General features: G+C 34.2%; 1 protein-coding gene across 5 annotated transcripts in view; it reads right to left on the reverse strand.

Annotated features, from left to right (window-relative positions):
- The window catches only part of PCDH11X (protocadherin 11 X-linked), a 525,749-nt gene that overhangs the window by 411,656 nt on the left and 90,434 nt on the right, over window positions 1-23,659 (reverse strand). The window contains exon 5 of one of the 5 annotated variants that reach the window (XR_012996070.1): window positions 21,517-21,713. The exons of 3 other annotated variants lie outside the window; for them this stretch is intronic. Coding sequence is in view for 1 of the 2 variants with exons in the window: in XM_076347005.1 (XP_076203120.1) it covers window positions 21,708-21,713 (6 nt within the window). In the remaining variant the exon portion in view is untranslated. Of the gene's footprint in view, window positions 1-20,148; window positions 21,714-23,659 lie in introns of those variants that run through there. One more of the 5 variants, XM_076347005.1, reaches the window with a different exon arrangement.

Consider the following 23,659-nt stretch of genomic DNA (forward strand, 5'->3'; position numbering starts at 1 on the left):
TGAAAAAATGGTTGTGCATTTACATTTACTTTTTTTCTACTTTAAGTGTATTTTAAGATGTGGAATAACAACAAAACTCCTTACCTATGAGTGTAGAGAATATATAAGCTAGGATCCTCAAGCATCTTAACATATCTGCTAGAACGCCAAAACATCCTTCACTTTACCCAAAGCATAACAGTAGGCTTCTGCTTCAGGTATCAAGCTATGTGAAAGACAGATCATGAGAGGCAGTGGAAGCAGAGTATGTCTTCTGGTGAAATTCAATGTTTTTTGGGATATAGTATGTTTCCGGAGTTCATGACTTAAGGGTCACAAACAGCTTTTACAGAGTGCGCTCTCAGTAATTAGCATATCTGACATCACTGAGATGCGATCTTGAAAGCTCTCTCTGATATTCTTGATTTTGTGTGACTATTTGTACACAAATGCACAAAGGCTTTTTTTCTTATTTTTAATTAAGGTTTTTAATTCTGTCTATAGCTGTAGTTTTCTTAGTTATAAAACCTCAAACCAAATTGCATAGATACTACTCATGCTATTAGGAGTGGATGAACTTCATGAAATAAAAACAAAGACGAAGATAAATCTATCCAGCTACCACGGTGTACATCTTATAAATATGTGGATGGTATTTATTCATCACCTCTTTTATAAGCAGGTAGAGAAAACCAGAACTTAGAGAACATCACTCAGCTGAGATTGAACCCTTTAGATTTATCTTAATTATGAACAGATACTATCTGACAATAAGTGCAAGTAAGGCTGGAGATCCAAGTGATGGACTTCTCTGAATGAAGACTCAGACTTTTATCTGGCATCTTTCAAACGGCCAAATTTTGCATTACTGCTTCACATGCATTTCTATTATCTGTAAGAATATGAAATATTTACAAATGGGAAGGCGAACAGATTCAGATTCTGTTCTTTTTTGTTGCTATTTCATTCTAAATAATAGCAGACTTCAATAAATACCAAGCCTAAACATTTGTGGGGAAAAAGTAAATTTTATTTAATATATTCAGCAGGATTTGAGTGTGATTTATGATTATCACATCTCAAAATTGTGTCCCCTTTGTTTGCAATGGAGTTTATCATAGGTTCTTCAAGCCATAAAATCAAAACTTATCCTTACTTTCTTTGCCAGATGATTTTTTTCCCACTCTGTTCACCAAAGAAGCCCCAGCTGTCTCTGCCTAGTGCAAAAGGCTGTTATATAGCAAATACCTTTCACAGTTCCTTGGTCTTTGTTGTCAAATTAGAAATAAGTATCATATTCGAATTTTTTATACTTCAGTTATATTTTACATACTAAATAGCTTGCTATATTTGTATTTTTACACCATTGTCTACAGTTTAAAGACAGAAAATGGTCTTTAATGTCCATAAGTTGTCAAATCAGCATTTGTTTTCTTTTTAATTACTTTCATTACATCAGAAGGAATGAAGAATCCTGGCATACAAACACATAAATTAGTATGTCAGCTTGGAATATTTTAGAAGAGTATCAGAAACATTTGCGGAAACTGCTTTTGCATTTTACTAAACTTAGGCTACTCAATTGCCTAGATAATATATATAATATTGAATTGGATTTATTTCTTACGGCTCTCTATTTTGACTGATGTAAAAGGAAAACTATACCACATAAAATCCTTATCATGAGGATGAATGAGAGTTAGGAGAATTATAAGACTTAAGAAGCTTCTTGCCAGATAGCAAAAAGTTAGTACATTTGATCCTGTTAGGAAAGTGAGAGAAATGCATATAATTAACCATTACTGAACTTGTTAATGTTATAATCTTTTAAAGCTTAAAAAATTGAGAAAATATCTGGTTGATTGGAATCTTATATTGACCAATGAAGCCAAGAAAAGTGTTTAGCAAAAGCCTCTTCCTGATGATAAACTGGAGTAATCAATGAAATGAAGGTACATTTTAAAAATAATTTCATTGCTAAAAAAAGATTTTACTGTAAGCAGTTGACTTCATGAGAAATTCCAGCTCTAAGGAAAAAAACTAACAGCACAACATAACAACAAAATAATACAGATGAGACGACAATACTCTTCCACGTTATTGTGAGATAAATGAGGCCTAGTCAGCAACGTGCCTCAGCATATGGCTGACCCTGCCTAGCTTTCATTGTGGTGAAACTAATATGCCATTTTACTGTGCTTTTACCTCAGGACAGCTTCTGTGTGTAAGTTAATTCAAGCAAGAAACATTTAGCAACAAAGAGAAGGCCTTTGATTTGGCTTCTAGATGGTCGTGTCAAAGGGCTTGTACTCCGAAACAGTTTCACATTCTCTAGCCTATCCTTTATCAGGATTCATTTCTATGACATTTAAGGATAGTAAAATTTTAAACAGGCTTTTTCTAGTCCAAGCCAGGTTAGCCTAATCATTATTCAAACAAAACTTTAAAGAATACAGAACTGCAGGATTCTCCAAGTTCTTGCTTTGTAGGCATTTAGATGCAGAGTGCTATAATATGGAAATGAGGGATTACAGATCTATCAGAAGCAGAACGTAAGTGAAGCAGCTTCCACTGTAACAGACACCTTCAAGCTTTGTAAACTTAATTTATTTAGCTGGGTGGAACTTCAGGAAGTATGTAACAACAACAGGTAAGGGCAATAAGGTTATTAGTATGATATGCTAACTCCTAGTCCAAATCTCCTAAGATAGATTTCAATACAGATTTTCATCCTATTTTCTTCCAGACAGCGGTAAAGCTGAATATAATGAATTATTAGTACAGCTTTATGAACAAGAAGTAAAATCAGTCATATTTCCAAAGCTTTTCTTTCCAGGGAGATGAAGCCTGTTTTGAATGTCTGTATGAGAAAACATCCTGCACAAAAATATCTTGCCCATTCTCCAGTTACCATTACTTCTTCCAAGTCAAACCAAAACAGAGATCCTCAGTGAAATCCATCATCTAATGAAGCATCATTTACACTATACAGTTAATTGAGAAGATTCTCTTTAGGCGTAGTGAATCGGTACGTACCTAATCCAGTCTCAGATCCTTTCTAGGTTATGCTCTTGGTTTCCCTCTAATTAATGGGTCCCATCTGCTGGGAAAATTCTCCTCCTACTTAATAACAACACCCATCAATCAATGTTCCTCTCTTTAAGAGGTTCCATCACATGCTGCTGGCCTGGGTTTACAGGGTTTTATTAACCGCTGTACAACATAAAAAAAAAAAAATCCTTAAAAGAGAAAGTTTTAAAGATGTTTTATTTGGGGAGATTTTTTTTTTAAATGAGATTCTGACACAGTACATACTTTGAGTTCTCTGGAGTGGTTCATTATATTCATTTTGCTAAAAGGGCAATTTTTCTTAAACTGTGAATTGTTGAAGGATAATTAAAGAAAATTGTTTCAACGTAATAAAATCTTTTTGCTTGCCACCTAAGAATACTCAGTTTTCTGAAGTGATATAGTTCCTTTAAATAATGGATAACAAGTAAGGTTAGTCCCTACTATGTGGAACAAGTGGTCGATAATTTGCCATAGTAATTACTCTGAAATTTTTTTTCAAAAAGCTTGCAGTGTCCTTGATATGGAAATATAGCTAATGGAGACTGAAGACTATTAAGCCACAACATCTGTTCTAAATGTAGTCAAACTAATACCAATGGTTTCCAAATGGTGAGTTCCTATGCCATCCAAACTAAGAAAATCTATGAATGTATTTATCAGACTGTAGGGATTCATCCTGTTCCAAATAAACTGTTGCTAGGTTCTACTGTGAATAGGTTGGTGAACATTCATGATAAAAAAATCTCTTTTTTTCAACAAATTCTGGGATGATACTGAACAGATAGTGCTACAAGTGAATGTTGCTCTATGTTTATCTACAACATTGCAGATAAACAGATTAGCTGGCTAGTACAAGTTCCTTCTTGCATCCCACTGTCTGATTCAAGCATGTCCTTACATTTAGGCCTCCAAAGTAAAAAGGGATGCAGGACAGTGTACAGCCACATACTTCTTCAAGAATGCAACACAGAAGTTCTCTTCAAAAAAACAGATAAAGAAATCTCATATTTAAAACTCTCTCATCATCCACATTATCTAAATCTTGCTCTCACATTTTTCCAGTATATATAATAATGGGCAATGTCTTGAGTGAGTCCTTGCTCTTTTTGTTTGCTTAAGCAACATTTTATTTAAGTTACATTTAAGATTTCCCATAAAATGTTCATTAGATCCTATCTGTCCTTTCTTGGGATGACTGGTGAGAGTGACCAGCAGAATTCAGCAACACATTAATCATCTGTCTTTATCGTTCAAATGTATATACATTGTAATTTCCACTGCTAAAGTAGAAGACAACTTTTTTCCTTCCCTTCCACTGCTTCCTAGTAATCTCTCTTTCATGAAAAGAGCGTTCAGATTGTCATTCCTATGGTGACAATTCCCTCCCTCTCCAAGTAGCAAGGTAACTGGGCCATTACATCTCACTTGGATCAATCCACTGTCCTAGTCCCATCAAACCAGAGAGGTCTTGTTTAAACTTAGATGCATCCAGTCCTAATTTAACTTGTCTGTAAGAAAGAAACCCCAGTAAATAGATGTAAGTAGCAGTGGGTTAACAAAGAGAAGCCTTGATTTTAACGTCTCTAAGCATAGGCCTTCTTTACTCCTGAATGTTTAAATTCTTTTAATTATTTAAACTTTTTTTTCCTGTAGACATCTGTAAACAACCAGTGAAATAAATATATGTGTATGCACACGTCTCTGATTACTCAAAACCAAAGTAATTTCTGCTTCAAACTTGAGAATGAAACTACAGTTTAATTTAATGTAATGCTAAGTTTAGCTTAATGTAATGCTTCTTTATACAGACACACACAGAATTATGATCTGATATAATGTCATAAATGGTCTAATTCTCAGTGTACTCCATACCAGTTTGGCATGTGGCTAAAAAAGATGGATCTCTAAACTGTACAGAACACTGAAAAATTAAGTACTTTAAAATAAATCAATATGATATTAGATAAAAGACTGACAGTAATGGAGTCGTTTGTAACTCCAGCCATTTCAATGACACTTGCATTCACAGTTAACCTCCCTGTTTCATATTGGCTCCCTTCTTAATGATAACCTGGAATATAAACCAGATAAACGGAGTTTTCTAAAGCTTTGTGCGTTGACCTTACTCTGCTTCCCCAGAAGTCAATGGTTACCCTTCTGTACTGAAAGTAGAGTTAGCCTGCATAGTTTTGAAAAGCCCATCTTAAGCATGTACAGAAAAAAGAATTTCTGAAGAACAGGAATGACCTTACACTCTACAAGTGACGCTCAGCAGCTTCAACTCCTGAGTATATGCAGTCTCCTTTGAACTCACTGTTCACAGTGAGTATTCATTCACTATGATAATCAAGTTCCAGTGCTTTGAGTCACTAAAAGCAGGTAACAGAGTGAGCTAAGAGCAGACAATGACCCTTGATCCAGAACTTCAACAACTGACTAAAATATTTCCATTACTGTATCTTCACTTTTTGTTTGTTGTTCAGTATTAGAGATCATGCAAAGATGCTTGGTTTCATATAAAACTCCAAACAAATCATTTCCTATAAAGCAATTGCAACCTTTTGCCACTGAACAAAAAAAGAAAATATAAGATGGCAAAGCACAGTGAAGGACAGATGATTCTAAAATTTTAACCTATAAAATTTTGTAGCTAAAATTAATACAGCAAGATAGGATGAAAGAAACTGGTAGCAGAGATTACCACGCTGATTTCAAGGCATGTGAAGATACACACACACACAAAATAATCTAGAGAAGAGCACTGGGGGAAAAAGAGATATCCCTATAACTACCCAATAATGAAAGAAAACTGGACATAATGAAAATGAACCTCCATTAATATAATTTTCCAAAAGATCTTTTCTTTTTTTGTATTAAATTTCAACTCATACATCAAAGTGAGTAAGAACTCAACTGACTGGTTTGCCGCTAAAGAGCTGCAGATTGCTTCGGAATGAAGAAAATTGCATGGGACTGCATTGCATTTTTAAAGGTTAGCAAGACACCTTATGCGTGCTGATACTGTTCTCATTTCATGAGGCTTTTTCTCTCAAAGTTTCATCCCCTTGTAGTTTTCTTACAGTGCAAAGCTGTGAACAAATATGCAATACGATGTATAGTATCGCAAAGATGTCTTTATAGAGTATCATTCTACTTCTTCGTTATTATATTTTTTTTCTTGGCCTTTTATTAATACAATAAAAGCATGTTATTTCTCCAAACGAGAAGAAAGCAAATGGGATGAAGCATCAAATAATAACTGGACCTTTGATTTTCCATTAAAATAAATTCAAGGTGTGGCCTCAAAGAAATAAAAACTAGCCAATAAACAGTAATAATACAAGTTCTTTTTTAAGGTTTACGAAAATACAGCCATCAGAAGTAATTTTTTTTGTCAAATTATCTTAATAGAAACTAGAATAACATATAGTTTGTTTTTTTTTTTTCCTACTTAAATCTCGCATGAGAGTATCAGGACTACTTCAGGAAGGTTCAGGTTTGAAACCTCTCCAGTCTGAAAATGTATCACAGTGTAAGAGCAGCTTTACCATACCACTCCAACACATGTAAACCCTGACATGAGAGGAGCTGCACTTGTGTTGAAAATATAGTTCAGCTGTCAGATGCTAATTAGACTTTGAAATCCTTCTGGACATCACAATAAATGCGTTAATTAATATCACATGGGATGGCAGTTTATGACATTTGGGATGTCTATCTCTGGCAACAGTAAAAGAGCAATAGACTATTTTGATAAAAGGCAGAATTGTATTACAGTGGAGTTTAATTTCAGTTTTCCCACATCATAAGGTTCTTTTCACCCTGCATAGTACTCCTTCCAAAGGAAGGATGAAGTAAAAACTGCTTAACACACATCAAAATTCCTGGACTTTACCAAAAGCTGTGCAAAGCAAGTTTCTTCTGCTTCAAAAATTTCTGTGACATTTTAGGAGTTTCTAGATTTAATTTGGACAAAATCCTCCCCCTCGAAGTGTCCACTTCCCCTCTTCCTATCACCCTACTTCCAACTTCTGCTCCTACACTTTTGCACAAAGATGTAAATGTGCCGCACAGTCTTCCAAAAGTTTCTGAGAAGAGGAAATAGGCAACTGAATACAATGTTCTCCATTTACGTCCCATCTCAGAATTATTATACTGACAAATTATCATTCTTAGTCCTGTTTTTCCAAAAGCAGTCCTGGTGGCATAATCCGAAAGGAACATGAACTCCTTAAAACCATTAACTCAATTTAGGCTTTGATAGTAGTGCTTATACGGCAAAATATCTAGCGTTTTCTGAAAACAAGTTCTCTATTGGACTGCCTCTCCCAAAATGTTTTGCTGCAAGTTACAAAGTAGCAGTATAGGAATATAGCTCAGAAGACACTGACTCTTGACTTCTCTTACTGACTTCTCTTACCGCATGACATGAACTTTATCTTGTAATGATGTGTTGCCACAGAGACTTACTAAACTGACCAATGCTTCATTGACTGAGGTCAGTAATGGCTACTGTCAGAAAGCAAAGTGAACGGCATTTTCTCCAAAGGTTAGATGACATCAAAGGAAATAAAAACACGCATGTTGACACCTGTGAACTTTGCAAACAAGAAAGTGATTACACTATCCACACTGCCTGAAGACAACATTTCTCACTTTCTCTTCAGGCATGGTTTTTGGATTACTGGAATGTACCAGGATCCGCTGCAGGTTGCCTGCTGGCAATATGGAGGCACGTTCTGATATACTAAATACATGTTCTCCAAAATCCTTGTTCTTTTTTTCTTTGTAAATATACTGGTAATAAACTATATGCCCAAATAAACAAGCAGAACAAATGCACTTGAATCCTTATCAGCTTATGGCAAAGAGTAAAGGAGGTGAATCAGACTGATGGAAATACAAATACAAAAATTATGTAATGAAAAGAAATTACTTCAAAGGTAAGAAATATGATCATTATAACATAGCATATAAAAATGTTCATTCTACCAAAATAAGGGAAAATATCATAGAATTAAATTTCTCTTTACATAGTAAAATTTACTAATTTTTCAAACAACTTCTAACAACATACATGGAATAAGCACCCTAACATTAGAGTCAATGGAGGTGAAAATACCTGAGTACTATACTTCTACTCACTTTGAAAACTCCTCTCTGCATTACCTATCATTTAATTACCTCAGCTCTTTCTAACTGAGAGTACATATGCCTATAGTACTGAAGGTCATAGCTTCAAAGTGTTCTCAGCTTTGTGAGCCCTAGTTTTTAAAACTAGTTTTGTATTAGATTTCATAAGTCATCTTATTCAGCTTTAGCTATCTAAAAGCTAAGTGTTCATACAGTTTCCTCCTACAGTACATAGAGGAAAGATAGTTACAGAGAGTGACTCATTCCAGCTCATGCTAGGTATTTGACACAGCTATAGCAGATGATTCTGTAAGTGTGTGTCTCTTCCTTCACCTCCTACAGGAGAAATGAATTCCAACCTAAATCCTTCATAAAAAAAATATTTCTGCTACCTTTATAGTCATTCAAAACGGAAACTATTATCACTTGGAAGAAATCACTATGAGATTCTGATGTCTGTCTTCAACATCAAGCATTACGTAATATGAAGTGAATAATAAGGCTGTATGTGCTCTGCTTATTCTCCCTCCCCAAGCTTGTGCTTCAGCCCACTGACAGTTGAGTATCTAGGCCTGATACAACATATTTACTGATCCAGTATGCCAGCCAATCTGTTCCAAATTTGCAAGAGAGAATTAAGTAACCTGAAGATAGTAAAAAGTAAAACACTATCTCATCACTTTTCAGCATTTCTCCTACTAAAATATGTTCAAAACATTCACTTCTATCAGTCTAAGGGATTCAGAATAATCATTGCTTCAGTGAGATCATACCTACATCTGAATATGGTCCATGTACTTTACATAAACACCATGGTGTACAACCAATGCAGTCATGAATTAGAACTCTTTCATTAAGAAAACCCCATTCATCCTCAACAAGACTCCAAACAGCAGGGCTATGAAATTCAGTTTTCTTTGATTTTCTCTGCCATTTACTTAGTAAAGAAGGGATGTTCCATTTCCATCCATCTGTTTTTTTGATATCCTCTCAAAATTTTATTACAATATGTCCTACTGATTCACCTTTCCTTCTCACTATCCTCTTCTGGTTACAGCTGGTGTAGTGCTGACCTGTAAGGTTTTGCAGTTTGCATTTGTCTCTGTAATTCAACGATTATTGGTTGATCCAGCTGTAACCATTTAAGCTGGATCAACCAGTCTCTCCCTTTCAAAAACAAAATTGCTATTAAGCTTTTCTGACCTTTTTTCTTTTTCTTCCAATCTCCAGCCACAGTATGGCTAAGGCAAAAACAATTACAAAAAAGAAAATCCACACAAAGCCTACAACCACACACAAGTCATGGAATGGAAACAGTGTAAGACAATCTTCCACAATCCCTGTGGTAGATTACAATACACTCACTCGTGAATTCCCATCACGTAACGTTTTTTTGACCAGTAGTGGAACATCCTGTTCCAGCTCCTCACTCCCTGTCCTGAATAACACCCCCTAACAAAGTCAGTATCGGATGTGTTGTACTGCCAGATAAAACCAGAAATACACAGAAACCAATTAAACAACAGACTAATAACCCTCTTCTATCTTCAAAAAAAATGATGACAGTCATGAACTATTATATGAAATTAGCATGGCAACTTTTGGTTCATTGTACCCAATATGATTTCTTCACTCATGGTACTCTAGTACTCCTGAGGTGTATAAATTAAAAGTGACTAGTCACGTACTTTTTCCTCTGGAAATAATTCACAAAATAGTCACATTGAAACCTGTCCAACTACTACAGAACTCCTTTGGAATAACAGGTTATACAGATTTACCCATATGGTTGTGACAACCATTGGTAAATTCTCATTTATTAATAGAATATTCTGTATTTGAATATGAAAGAGCTAAGTCTAATTTTTAAATTGTTTTTCAGATCAGATGAGAAGCGACTGAATTCAAGGTTCACATTTCAGCACACAGAGTACTAAACTAAATACCTCCATTAAATATAGATCTACATTCTTGACTTGCAGTCTTTAAACCTGCCTGATGGAAAATAAAGAATAAGTGGCATTTTTCATCAGGATTTTATCTTGATAAAAAGTTCCTTTTGCAGACATATTTGATACTCATTATGTTCCTGTAACAGCCCCTGCATCTCAAATGTTATCAAACCCTGGCAGAATCTTTTCATCTTAATAATAATACAAAAGTAGAGTTTGTGTTCTCAACCCTATTTTCTTCAGATTATCAATAGGACAGGTTTGATTGACATAGGGAAAGGAAAAACAGTTATGATTAAATGTGAGAGTTTTTATTTGGGCTGGTTTCACAAGGAGAAAAGGTTATCTATCTGTTATGACATATGTCAGACATTTTCTAGCCATTATTTTTTATATAGACCATTGGAGTATTATTTTCAGGAATAAGTGTAGGTAGCCTTCAAGTAAGTTCTGCATTTGTGGCTTTGATGAATACCTTCAGTTTAATCAAGCAGACAGATTCTGTCTTTCACTTCATTTTCAAAGGGGCCAACAGTGAACAAGTTATTCAGCCCCCCAAAACAAAACTGACATGTGTTTGACATTACCCAAACCAACTACACAAGGGATTTCATCAAAACACTAAAACAGCAGTTGCCTTCTACTGGTTTTCATTTTATTTCCATGTGATGTCCACTCTAATTATACCTAACTTTTGGAAGGTAATGATTCACCAGTTCCTATAAAAATTTCCCATGCTCTTTCAACATTTTTTTTTCCTGTTACAGAATGGATAAATGTCAATTAGTTGTACCTATTGAAAAATTTGTAATTACTGTACTACAGTATTTCCCCATATATTGCACACTAGGCTCTGGGTTTGTGTATTGGTCAAAAGTAACTTTAGTATAAACACACATAAGGTACAGTAAAGACAAATATCACTCATAAGTAATAAACAATCAATAATCTGATAAAGTTTCTGTTACAGCTAATTTTATATTTTGGACTTTATATTCATCTAATATTCAAAATAGTTCACTGCTCTCTCTTAATACAGTTTTCCCTTTCTTTGTTCCAAAATGTTAATTTTTAATCATTTCAATGCAGGATTAAAAACCACGGAAGTAAGTTTTAAAGACAAGATCAAAAGATGTCACTAGTCTAATCTTTTCAAATTGACTTACAAGTCACAGAACAGGATACAAGTGCCTGTCATATAAAATATTTTTGTTACCAAAAATTCCAATATATATAACATATATTTGAACTGGTCCTGTACCCAGCACTGAATAATTTCAAAATATTATGCTGAATTTGAGGATCTAGCTTACTTCATACCTTCCACCAAATGGCCAAAGAGCTGTAAAAAGGTGTATGTATAGTGTCCAGTAAAAAAAAACCCACAAATATGTTGTAGGCTACTGCATAACATATTCTGTTCTTGGGAAAAACCCTCAAGCATTAAAAAAAACACCCAAGAGAAAAAAAATGTTTACATTTGCAACTATTCAAGCTGTCATATCAGAGTTACCTTTTAGGCTATCTCAATGCTTCAAAATCTTCTTGACCTTTTAAACAGAAACTTTTATCAAGACATATTTGCAAGCAACAACTGCGTCCTCCTTTCCCATGTAGGCGAAGTTTTCCTTAAAGGGAATTTCATTTCACCTCTTCTCCTGCTCCACGTAGTAACTCCACTGAGAGGAAGTAAATTACTTTACATGAGCCATCAGTTATGTGAAATACCAGGATTTGCAGGACTTGATAAACTATGTCACCTGTTACTTAATTTCTCTACCTATGACTATGAAATTTAGTAAACGCTGTAAAGTTCAGTGGTCATAGCAGATGGTCACTATCCAGTGGACAGCGTACCTAGGAGTGATTTTCCCTGCATATTTTCCCTGTGCAGGCTTCACAAATAGAGTTTTCATTTCATTTGTGAGAAAGCCTTGCATTTAACTGAAGTCATGTTGATAGTATATTTCTTACCACAAGGTAAAGAGTTGACTCAACTTCTCTTTTTTGGCTTTTGCACTTTTGCATTTTGAAACTTTTACTCAAGAGACTAAATTCTGGTTGTGACAATTATCTCTTCATGGGATATACTTTCAGAGATCCGTACACTGTTGCTTATTTGCTCCACTTTTCTATGCAGGTAAACGGGGAAAAAAAAGTAAGTCATTACGGAGTGTAAATACCTTACGAATATACAGCTAGAAACTAAGTCAATATTGAGCAAGGCTACACATTATTCTGTTGATATAAAGCCCACTAAACTATCTTAGCTGTCCACTGAAGAAAACCTCCTCTGAGGATCTCCAGATACTATGAAGTGCTGTGTAGATTTCTCCATTCAATCCATCTCCATCCATGCTATGACCTTCTTTTCATCTGGTATAGAAGGTATTGCACAGGGACCATGCTGGATTAACATAGCCAAGGAAATATAAAGAGAATAGAAAACCAGCACTGGATTTATTCCTTTCCTTGCTTTTCCCTGACCAGCTCCTCAACAGATTTGGGTGCTCACAGTCATTTAGCCCTGAGTTTTAGCATTTTCTCTTTCCCTCATTTTAGACACAGGGATGCAGTTTACGAATGCAGTTTTATGAATGAAATTCAATTTGAATTATGTTTAAATAGAAAATTTAACAAAATACATCCTGTAAGTATTGGCAGGAAATATATTTCAGGTTTTTTTGAGGAAAAAGTTTCACTCTGTCATCAGAAATTTTGAACAGTAAATTTGGAGTTTCAATGAAAAGAAATAAGAGAAAAATAGCATATTAAAAAGAAACAATAATTTTTGCATAAAGCTGATTTCATTAAGTGACAAAAGAGATGTGTGAAAAACATTGAGTTAGAGACAGCCATGCAACTGCAGAAGCATAAAAAATGATCTACCGTCACACAAAAGGATCAACAATGTGTATTATATCCTGCAAAAAATCACAAAAAAAATATCTGGTTTAGTCAGCTTTATATTTTTTCCCATTTAAATAGAAATTAAATATTTCTAATATAATTTTAAAATCTAATACTTTTCCCCCCTTTTTAAATATAAATATGCTTATTCCTAAAGGGACTTCATATGACACAGGGAAGAGTTTTAACATAGAACATACTAACTTTCTTTGAAGTATTCTTTACTTTGCTGCTGAGAAAGAACAAACCCTTAAAACTTTCAATGTGTCAAAATGGATTGTGCATGTTGATTCTGTTTGTGGTACATGTACAGATTTCACGCAAGTAGTGAATGCCCTCTGAAAATAAAGCTCCAAAGGGGCTTTGTTTTTTTCCATGATAAACTTTTAGATTCTCCAATCTATCTCAAGAAGAAGGATGTTCTTCATGAGTAAGATTATTGCAGTTCATTCTGTGAAATTCCACAGTTATCATATCCTCATGTGAATTTAATAAAGCTTAGCCTTAGCTGCTCTTGAACAGCAGCCAAGCATTTGATTTGTTCTATTTCATTTTATTCATTTATATGCATCTTGCTACCATCTGGAATCATAAAAACAAACAGCTCAAGCAGTTAATGTGTTAAAAAGGGGCAATGAAATAATGAAATATTCTCTTCCAATCCCCCCACTCCATTTACTCTGTTTCTTTCATATCCATTTCAGAACTCACATTGCCATTTCCTAATTCCAAACAGACTTTCTGCAAGAGGATTGTCAGGACAGATGTTGGAACCCTTACACAACTGAGCATGTGCTGTCTTATCCATGTTCAGTGTTTCAAAGCCAAAATACTGTAACTAATAAATCATGCTTGGTAGCTGAAAGTGAACAGATAATTGCACCATTGTATATCTTGCATACAGAAAACATCAAAAGAATATTTTTCCCTCCAATTACATTTTTTTCAATTGCTATTGACAACATTATTCTGTCATTTCTGTTTTTAATATCCATCCTTCATAACAGGTTTCTGAAAAGGTTTGATTTGCTCATTACTTTGTGAGTAAAACAATCACGACTGTCAACTTATTGGTGTTTTCACTAGTAGAACTAGATGGAATCCAAATGAAAACTCACAACATATTTATAAAATAAAGCCGAATACAAAAGTTGATGAGCCATACGAGTGAGCAGAAAACAGTGTTCTTTTGGACTTTACCCTGAAAATGCATATGAATAGATATATTTAAAATATTTACCTCTGTAAGTAAATTGAATTCATTTGGATATTTATGCATCTTAGTAGTGGATCCATAAAAACAATTAAGATTCTGATTTCCACTGATATACCTACATATACTTGAGGATCCAGAAATATTAAACATTTGTACTGACATAGGAACGTATTAATCTCAGAGAATTCTGAGAGGATCCCAGAGGACTCTCAGAGGATCCCAGAAATAGGCTGAATAGGAAAAAGTACTTTCTTGAAAGCATTGACATGGCAAATTCTCCCAAATACGCTTGGTTTTCAACATTAGTTTAAAATTCATTTGTGTGCATATTCACAGATTCTGTATTAGCAATAATATGGAGCAACAAAAAAGAAATAGTGTGATGATGGAAAATACTACTGCATGCATTAAAACTGAAAGAGTGCAAAAGACATGGAGACTGAAAAAGATGAAGACATGTTTGGTGAAGCATGATGAAACAGCTGAAGACTGTTCAATATCTAGAAGTGAAGAGGAAGATGGAGATATAGACAAAAGTGAGACTGTGAGTAAGGACAAGAGCTTATCCTGCAGCTTCCTCATGTGAAGCAGTTCAGTTTTCTCATTCAAAATGAAGCCATTTTCAAGATAGGAAGGAAGGACTCAAGAAAGACAGACCACCTGAACACGTGAGGGCCTTACTAGATCTGACTGGAAATCTTCACCTTATCCCATCATGACTTTCTCAACTGGGAAGCCAGCAGACAAGCTTCTTATTTGAGAGCTCACAATACAATCATTCTAAGTAGGACTGAGCATATATGCTGTCTGGGGTACAACACACACCTTTGTCAAAGAAACAGATATGACTGAAAGAAAATGGATTACTGTCATCTGCTTTAATGACTTCTGTTAAAAACAGACTTCGCTGGATTTTCTCTAAGGCCCCAGAAAAGGTTTCACTGGTACTCAAGTACTTCATATCAATCTGTAAAGTATATACATGCTCTTTCAATAGAAATTAAAAACAATAAGGAAAATTGCAATTAAGACAAGGAAAAGCTTTTCACCATGGGGGTAGTCAAATAGAAGCTAGTGTTTCAGAAAGGTTTTGGAATCTCCACCCTTAGAGATACTCAGAAGTCAACTGAACAAGGTCCAGAGCAAACTGATCTAAATTAGCCTAGTTTTGAGCACCGTGATTGGACTAGGTGACTTCCACAGGTTCCTCAACCTGAATTATTTTATGATTCCATGATCTGTAATCTTTAAGAACTCTGATAAACAAATAGATGTATATTCTGTGACTCACCAACTTATCCTAAATGGTTACAATATATTGTCAAAGGAGATTAATACATCTGATATTAATTCCTTTGGTTATCATCGCAGTGCCTTTGTCAAACGTCAAGTTGACACAATGCCAAGGGCAAGAACTTATGTATGTCTGGACTGTTACACAAAAAAACCCACCACAGTTTCAATATATTAATATAAAAATAGGGAAACATATAAATAAGACAATCCTAAACTCTTTATTAGAGACCAGAAAACAAGAATGTCACGGTGTTAGACCATACAAGTATTCTTTTAAACCATGAAAGACCAAAGATACTATTTGATGAACAGGATATGAAGTAACTTGAGTTAGGAAGCTGGCCAAAGGAATAATACACAGAAGTGGTCATACAATAAACCTGATGAAGAAAGGGAATTGAATCAGCAAAGATCATTTATCTTCACAACTTTGGCCATACAACGGCCAAAGAATGTTACTACTTTCTTAAAATGTATTCATCACATACTTAGAAGTTACTATCTTTGAGTTAGTAAGTTTGAAGGAATCCTCAAGCCTAATGTTTTCAAAATTAGTAGGTTTGACAATTGCCCCATGTGCAAGTAAACACTAATCTGTTTACCATGTTTTTTTAATTAGTCACAATGTCATTTTGCTAGATTAAAATAAAAATCTACTTTGGGCCATTAAAAAAATGCATTCAGCCATGCTACTAAACAGCAAGAAGTATCTTAGAATACTCCCTTATAGAGAAAATAAGCATTTGAAAAGTATTAGAAAATTGCCTTCTTTTTGTGTGTATATGTATATATAGGCTTCTACAGCCCTATAATGTATAAAATAAGAGTTTAAAAGGTAAATATTTAGTATGAAGAATAAAGATCCACATAGAAGCTATTATCTTACTTCAATGTGTCTAATGGGACATACTTCTGAAAAGTATTAGATATCTGTATTTGGAAGAGTAGCTTACTGCTATTTTGAGGAAGGAAAACAGGATTTTCTTGAAGGATTTCTGGTAAATCCATTGTTTCCCACTCAGCTCTAAAAAACATTATAGATCAAGCTGACTCAGCATGGACTGTAGAACGGTGAATACAACAATGCTGATCACTGCTGCTAATAACAGCATCAGACAAATGAAAAACATACTAAATACAAATGAATACAACCTATCTAAAAGATTGCAGAAAGTCAGTAGTACCCCTTAAAAAGTTCCAGATAACACACTTACTTAATATCCATCTGTATGAATATAAATAACTGAATTTGATGTACATGTGTCTATTTACGAAATAAGCAGAGACTCACAATTTGGAGGAAATACAGAAACATCATTTTCATGACATTTTCAGTGGCAAGATTTAAGAGAATGAGTCTATATAATAGAAAAAAATAGTTTAGAATAGTGGGAGACAGTATCGGAGTGAGTAAAAGTGAAATAGTGAAAGAAAAAGAACTGAAATTCAAAACTGTACTTATCATATTGTATCCTAACTTCCAAGTTATCAAGAGTCACTTTCTAATATAGTGAGAACACAGTACATTCTCAGAAGGGAAGACCGACCTTTCCAGATCTCAAAATAATGCGGTAAAGTGAAAACCTTAGTGCTTAGCTATCTTTCATAGCAAGACACATTGGGTACTGAGATAGAATATAACTGTAGATATATGCCTATGTAATATATACTGCCCATAAACTTCGCTAATTGAATATGTGATAAATGCGCATAGACACCCTCATGCTCTTTCTTTATATACATATGCACACAAAATGCATACATACATACACAGATATCTCTCTCTAGCTCTAAACACTGCATAAACACTCAACACAAACATGTAAACATTGTTAGAAGATGTGCAACTCTTGGAATTCCTGCTTAGACCAGACTTCTTTGAAGAAAACGTAGACAAAAAAAGTATACTGCTAAGGAGTATGAGGTTTGGAAAGAAGCATATTTCTTTAGATAGATTACTAGTAAGCTTTACAGTACTTTATGTGTGGTAAAGTTATTTTAATAATGATAGCTCCTAATCACTGTAAAAAATATCAGTATATGTACAGATTTGATGGTGTGCATGCATTAAGCAAACAGACCAGAGGTGTATTTAAAAACAGTGCTTCTCCAGAAGGTATACAAATATAATCTTCAAACAAAATTTATTTTAGAAATAGATAAATAAGACATAAAAGCAACAGTGCTCAGTAATTCAATATGAAAGCAAAAATATATATTAAAAAATATTTGTTAAAAAGATTTTACAAATAATACTTAAGACCAGGATATACCATAAATATGTTTTATGGCAAAATGGGAAATCACTGAAAATGTGTAACAAAAAACCCCCACAGCATTACACTTTATGTTAAAAAAATAATTCAATTTACATCACAAACCAGCTTTGTTCCTGACAGCACCCTACTGCCCTTCAGCAGTCCTCCACTCAATTAAATTCAGAAGGATTTAAAGATATCCTCCAAAGTCCAATCTATCTTCTGATATGATAGGCAGCTTTCACACAAACTGCAGATTGTGTGCCATAGCTTTTCCTTGGAGTGACTCACTCGATATCAGGGCATGTTTGAGATCGAGTGGCATTGAGCTTTGGTAGACACGCATCCGTATGAAATCCAGGCATTGACAATATCACACAGGATGCAGAACAGCAAATCTGAGAGCCATCTTTGGCTCCTGGCATCGTAGGGCTAAAAGCAGCGATGCAATTAATTTACTCTGTTAAACTGGCAACAAATAAAGAACTATTCTTTTTGCTGAGCCACACATAGCACTGTAACTAACCAAAACCAAACTCTAGGACTTTATCTATAGACACAGACCTGCCTGCACTGGTGACAGGGGTGGCAATGTGCACCAGATAAAAGGATGAATCCCTTGAGTTTACTGAGATGCTGATGAATAATAATAATTGCAGTCTAAAATACAACAAAATAACTTAGAAAGTATAATAGATATTCCAAAGAAAATACGAGTTTTCAATTTCAAAACCAGCATTTGGGCATCTCAGTGATTTTTGCTTCTAATTTATTCTGACTTCTATGTAGTCAGAAAATAGTATTTCTGCAGGTGAAAACATTTGAGAAACAAAGTTGTTTTTGACACACATACACCTAGCTTTGACTCAGGATGCTAACACTCATTTTTTAAAAAAACCCAAAACTAAATACAGAAGTTTTTGACTGCCCTCCATTTAGCCTTCACATCATTGAAAAGTGTAGAAATTGGTATTTGGCACACGTACATATTTGGTCAGTACACATATAGGCTTTCATGAGACTTTCATGAACCCATTTAACCATCAAAAGGAAATGAGCTCTCTGAACAAGTCTTACGTCAGTCTATGAAAGAATTACTTTTTTAAAAGTGATACTTAGATGTAAGAAAACAAAAATTTAAACAGAGGAAATGCATGAAACTGAACCACTTAAGAGGTTGCTGGCTTTTCCCTTAGTGCATTTGGACGGTTATTATATTTGGCTGTGCTGACTCAAGAGAGCTAGAAGAGAGAGATTACTGATTTGGACCAATAATCCAACCACTTGAGGTACCTTTTATTTCATGCATGTAACTCTTAAAGTTTAAAATCATCCTAGATTCTTTTAGAATTATTTAATGATAGACTAGAATGATATGACCAGTGAAATACTAGGAAAAAGGTAGACCCTCAGCTAGGTTTAAAGCAAAAAACCTAGGAATCTCATGAAAAATATTTTTCTCTGCAAGCACATAACTGGCACATTTAAATTACAAAGGTACTTATCAAAGGTTCTCTTCATACTCAGTGTAAGAAAGTAGGCACTTCTAGAGGGCATGTAGTCCTAAAATAAAAATAACCTGCTATGCCTTTTCACTACCAGAGAAAAAACTGAGGGCAACTATATGTCCACTTGAGATAATTAAATTACATGCTTGAAGTTAGATTAGATTAACCTAGTCCAGTATCTCAACTCACTATCCCTCAATTAAAAAAAAAAAATGTTTCAATGTAAGCATTCAAATTATTTGGTGCTTTTCTTAACCCACTATTAGTTTTATGTGTATGAGTTTTCTCTTCAAGGAAATACAACCTAATTATCATAAGAACAGAAATCCAAAGATTCAAAAAACAAAGAAAAACCAGAAACAAAGTCTGTGAAATCCTACTATCTTGCTGACAAACAAGTCTACTAGGCCAAAGGGTTATTACTCTTGACAAGTATCTTTGAATGTTTCCCATCACCCACCTACGAAGCGCCTAAGCGAACAATTGCAATAGCAATAGGCAGGACCAATCTTTGTTACACTAAACAATACTTCTTGAATAAATTCTTTACTATGTTAGGAATGAACTTTCAACCCAAAGCAACTGGCTGAATTGTGGCATTGAGTCAATAAATATCATTACTGTGTGTCTAACCACTGAAAGCGTTGGTTTTTTAGTTTAAAGCATAAATGCTGCAAGGGTATGATAAATAGGAATAGCAAAACTGTCTTACAGATACATAAAATTCTTCCCAAGAAAATGATTTCATTATCGGAAATGAAAAATTTTCTGTAACAGTCATAGCTATAATTATGCAATACAATATGCTAAATTACAATACGTACTTCATTATTAATAGAATTTATTTTACAGATCAAATAGCCAAATACACATTTTTAAAAGAGCCAGATAGCAAATGTGCAGGAAACTATAGGCAACAGTCATGGTAGACACTCTACAGTCCAAGAACTGAGGCAACGTGATTATTAAGTACAAGCCTATAAATATTTTTACATCAAACATACAGTAATGTGTAAGAATTCCATGTTGTAGTCTAATTCATGAATCATTAATAACTTTTTCTTTAAAAGAAAGTTATATATACTGTATACATCCCAGTTAAAAGCAGTGTCTGTATTTCATTTTATTCTAGCAAACTAATATTACATGTCTTCATATAAGTGCAGAAAACAGGGTTCTTTATACTCCTTTGCTTCCTAAGAGATTTTTGCATTGCATATGAAATTCTAATATTATAGATGATACATATTAAGCATTACTCCCTAAAATGTGAGGCAATATACAAGAACTTGCAACTAACCTGCAAACGAAGCTATGATATTCAAATTTTATTTTTTAAATGACCTGTGCTAAATTAGAAATTAAAATGTAAAAAAAATTAAATTAAAAAAGTTAACTATATAGAGAAATAATTTGGGGAAAAAACCAACAGTAGGCCATTTTTTTCCCCATGTGCTGGCTAACAGTGAAAAAAGTATGTATGCTATTTTCTATTTTATCACACTGAAAAGCAAGCCACTGGATCTATGACTTTTTTTTTTTTAAATAAAAGTACTTCAAAAGGTTAAATGTATGGCACCTGTTACACAGACATTATCTAGATTTCAGCAAGCAATATGCAAATTAAATTTTATTTTTAAAAGTTAAGTGAATACTTTCCAGTTATTTAAAACATGATCATTTATTATAAAATGTGGATAAGAAAGCAGGAGGAACTCATTTTTCACTACTACTATTGTGCCTATAAAATGAGAAAGCAGTGATTTGATCAATTCTATTTATGATCCATAGCAGCAATAACATCTTTAAAAATATTATGGTATAGATATAAATAACACTTAATTCTTAACATGTATAATGGTGCTATAAGTGACAACAATTCATTTGTTTTTCTTTTAAATGCAGGGAGTATAAAGAACTTTACATTCTCTTTTTAATGTATGAATAAAATTTATTGCTCCCTTTTAATATATTTATAGAAACAAAATTCCTAATTGTTTCAACTAAAATAAATAAGGAAAAAATCTGGGACAATAAGATTACAAGCAAAATAAATTTACCATAATCGCCAACTGTGAAGAAGGATGGGTCACATTACTTTTTTCTTAGCAAAACTACATTATAGAACACTATAGCACAATGTACTAAAATTCCTTTGTCTTTTCTTTTTAAAAAATTCTTGCCCTTGATACCTTTCAGTAGGGCAGCTTGAACAGTTCATCGTCACTTCCAAACCCCTCTGGAGATCAGACGATAAATTTCTTCGGCAATCAGAGACAGGACAAAGGGCTTTCTCGTGCTATTTCCTTGTTTTCATGTTTGCTGGCTTAACATCATTGTGTACACGTACGACTTCAGTATATAACATCAGATGCGATGACGTTCAGAGCTGGCAAACAGAGAAACAGCATGAGAAAAGCCCTTTCCTGCATAATTTTCCCCATATATTGTAAAGTTTGTTTCCAAATTTCTACCATGTCAATCACTGTATGGTTTGAGAAGTACTGAACTATTGCAGTTCTAAGTAACCAACCATTTTTGATGTGTGTGTGTTTTCAGGTTTCTATACCCAAGCAAAGATCTGCACACATCTATATACACATAGCAAAAATGCTGAAACGGAAGGAGCCACAGAAATGGCTGCTATGTATGTTATTCTAGGTTTCTTACTATTTTTTTTGCTATATCAGCTCGAAACCCCAAGTGCTGTTGCAAGATTACAGCTATCGGAAGACTACCATACTACCTAGAACATGTTCCTCAGGGTTTTAGCAGACTTCATTCAAGAGCATCGTTCCAAAGAGCATAAAATATTTTGACTTGAAGAGTTATTTTGCATCTTTAATCTATATTTATCATCAACAGAGTTAGAGTCCTAAAAGTTCACAGAAATTAAGCCATTCCTATCAATCATTTCACAGGAAAGAAAGGACTATCAATACCACAGTCACCAAGACACTAGCCACTCACTGGTCAGGAAATTGCTATCAACTGCAGATTATTGAGTGCAATACCTTGTAGGAGAAAATAGGAAAAAAAAGAAGTGTGAAAATTAAACCGCAGTTAAATCAGACTTCTTTGTTGACAGTGGTTTATAGCTATAGGTCATTTAAAAAAACAAAGTCGGGTCACGAGGAGAAAAGAGTAAACTTTTCAGTTATCCCACTGAAAAAATGAAGGTGAAATACACTTAATGTTTAGGAAAATTTATGCTGCTACCACCCCAAGGCAAGCTGCTATTGGAGAGAGAATTGCGTATCATTCTAGCTTGCATAAAAATCACCCAATTATTAATGCTGGAACTTCATCTACCAACTTCGGTATAAACTCAGTCAGTGAGTTCTTACTGGAAAAAAACCCGTCTTTGTTTTCTCTGAATTAGTTTTTACTTAAATGTCATATTGAATTTTTTTTTATTTTTTCCTCACACAAAATATGAATTTCTTTTCTCGTTTCTTCCCATTTGTGTTTTGTTTTTGTCTTCTACTATGAGGCAAGGGTGGTAACTTTCCAGATATCTTCCCCCATGCTTTTCCAGTGAAAAATATATATTAAAATAACAATTCTGACAAAGTTTTTCTTCAAAATCTTCCACAGAGGAAAAGCATTTTCTTGACCAGCTTTACTTCAGTAGTACTGCACATTTAAGTAACTGCTCACTAACTTCCGAGTCACAGACTTTCACTTATCCTTCAGTTAGAACTCTTTTTTCCAGATGTGAATTTCAGTTTTTTTTCTGAAATGTATACACATGGCAGCATATCAGAACTACCAGCAAAATTACCAGCCAGAAAATTAAGAGAAAATAACAAGAACAGTTAGAACTATAGTAATCAATTTTGAAAGGGCTTTTAGGAAGGGCTTATACCAACAACTATTTAGCTGATATTTAGAAGAAAGTGTTCTTTTCATGTAATTTACTCTGTATCTGTTAATGCAAAGTACCAGTGTTATCTCTATACCCTTTTACATACCAGAAGCATCAGCACTGCCTGCTGATTATTACAGTATACTAGATTAAACTCCCTAGTCTCACTGTTATTAAACAAAACAATAAATTCTGCAGCTGAAGAGTCACATAACAGGTGAGTTTTCAGAGCTATTAGTTTCAGGAACAGTGCAATATTCTTTCAATTGACATCCTAAGCACACTGTTCTCATAGTGAGTGGGAAGCTACAACAATTCACCACATTTCAAATCAGAATCAGAAAACCAAATATACCATCACAGTAAACAGGTCTAAGCAGTCGCTAATGAGACAGTAGGGCCCCAAAAAGGCAGTGTATATTAAATGAGGTCTACTTCCCATTCAGATTTCTTTAAGGAATAGAATG

This window comes from Aptenodytes patagonicus, chromosome 9, assembly GCF_965638725.1.
Source record: "Aptenodytes patagonicus chromosome 9, bAptPat1.pri.cur, whole genome shotgun sequence".
Classification (NCBI taxonomy): domain Eukaryota; kingdom Metazoa; phylum Chordata; class Aves; order Sphenisciformes; family Spheniscidae; genus Aptenodytes; species Aptenodytes patagonicus.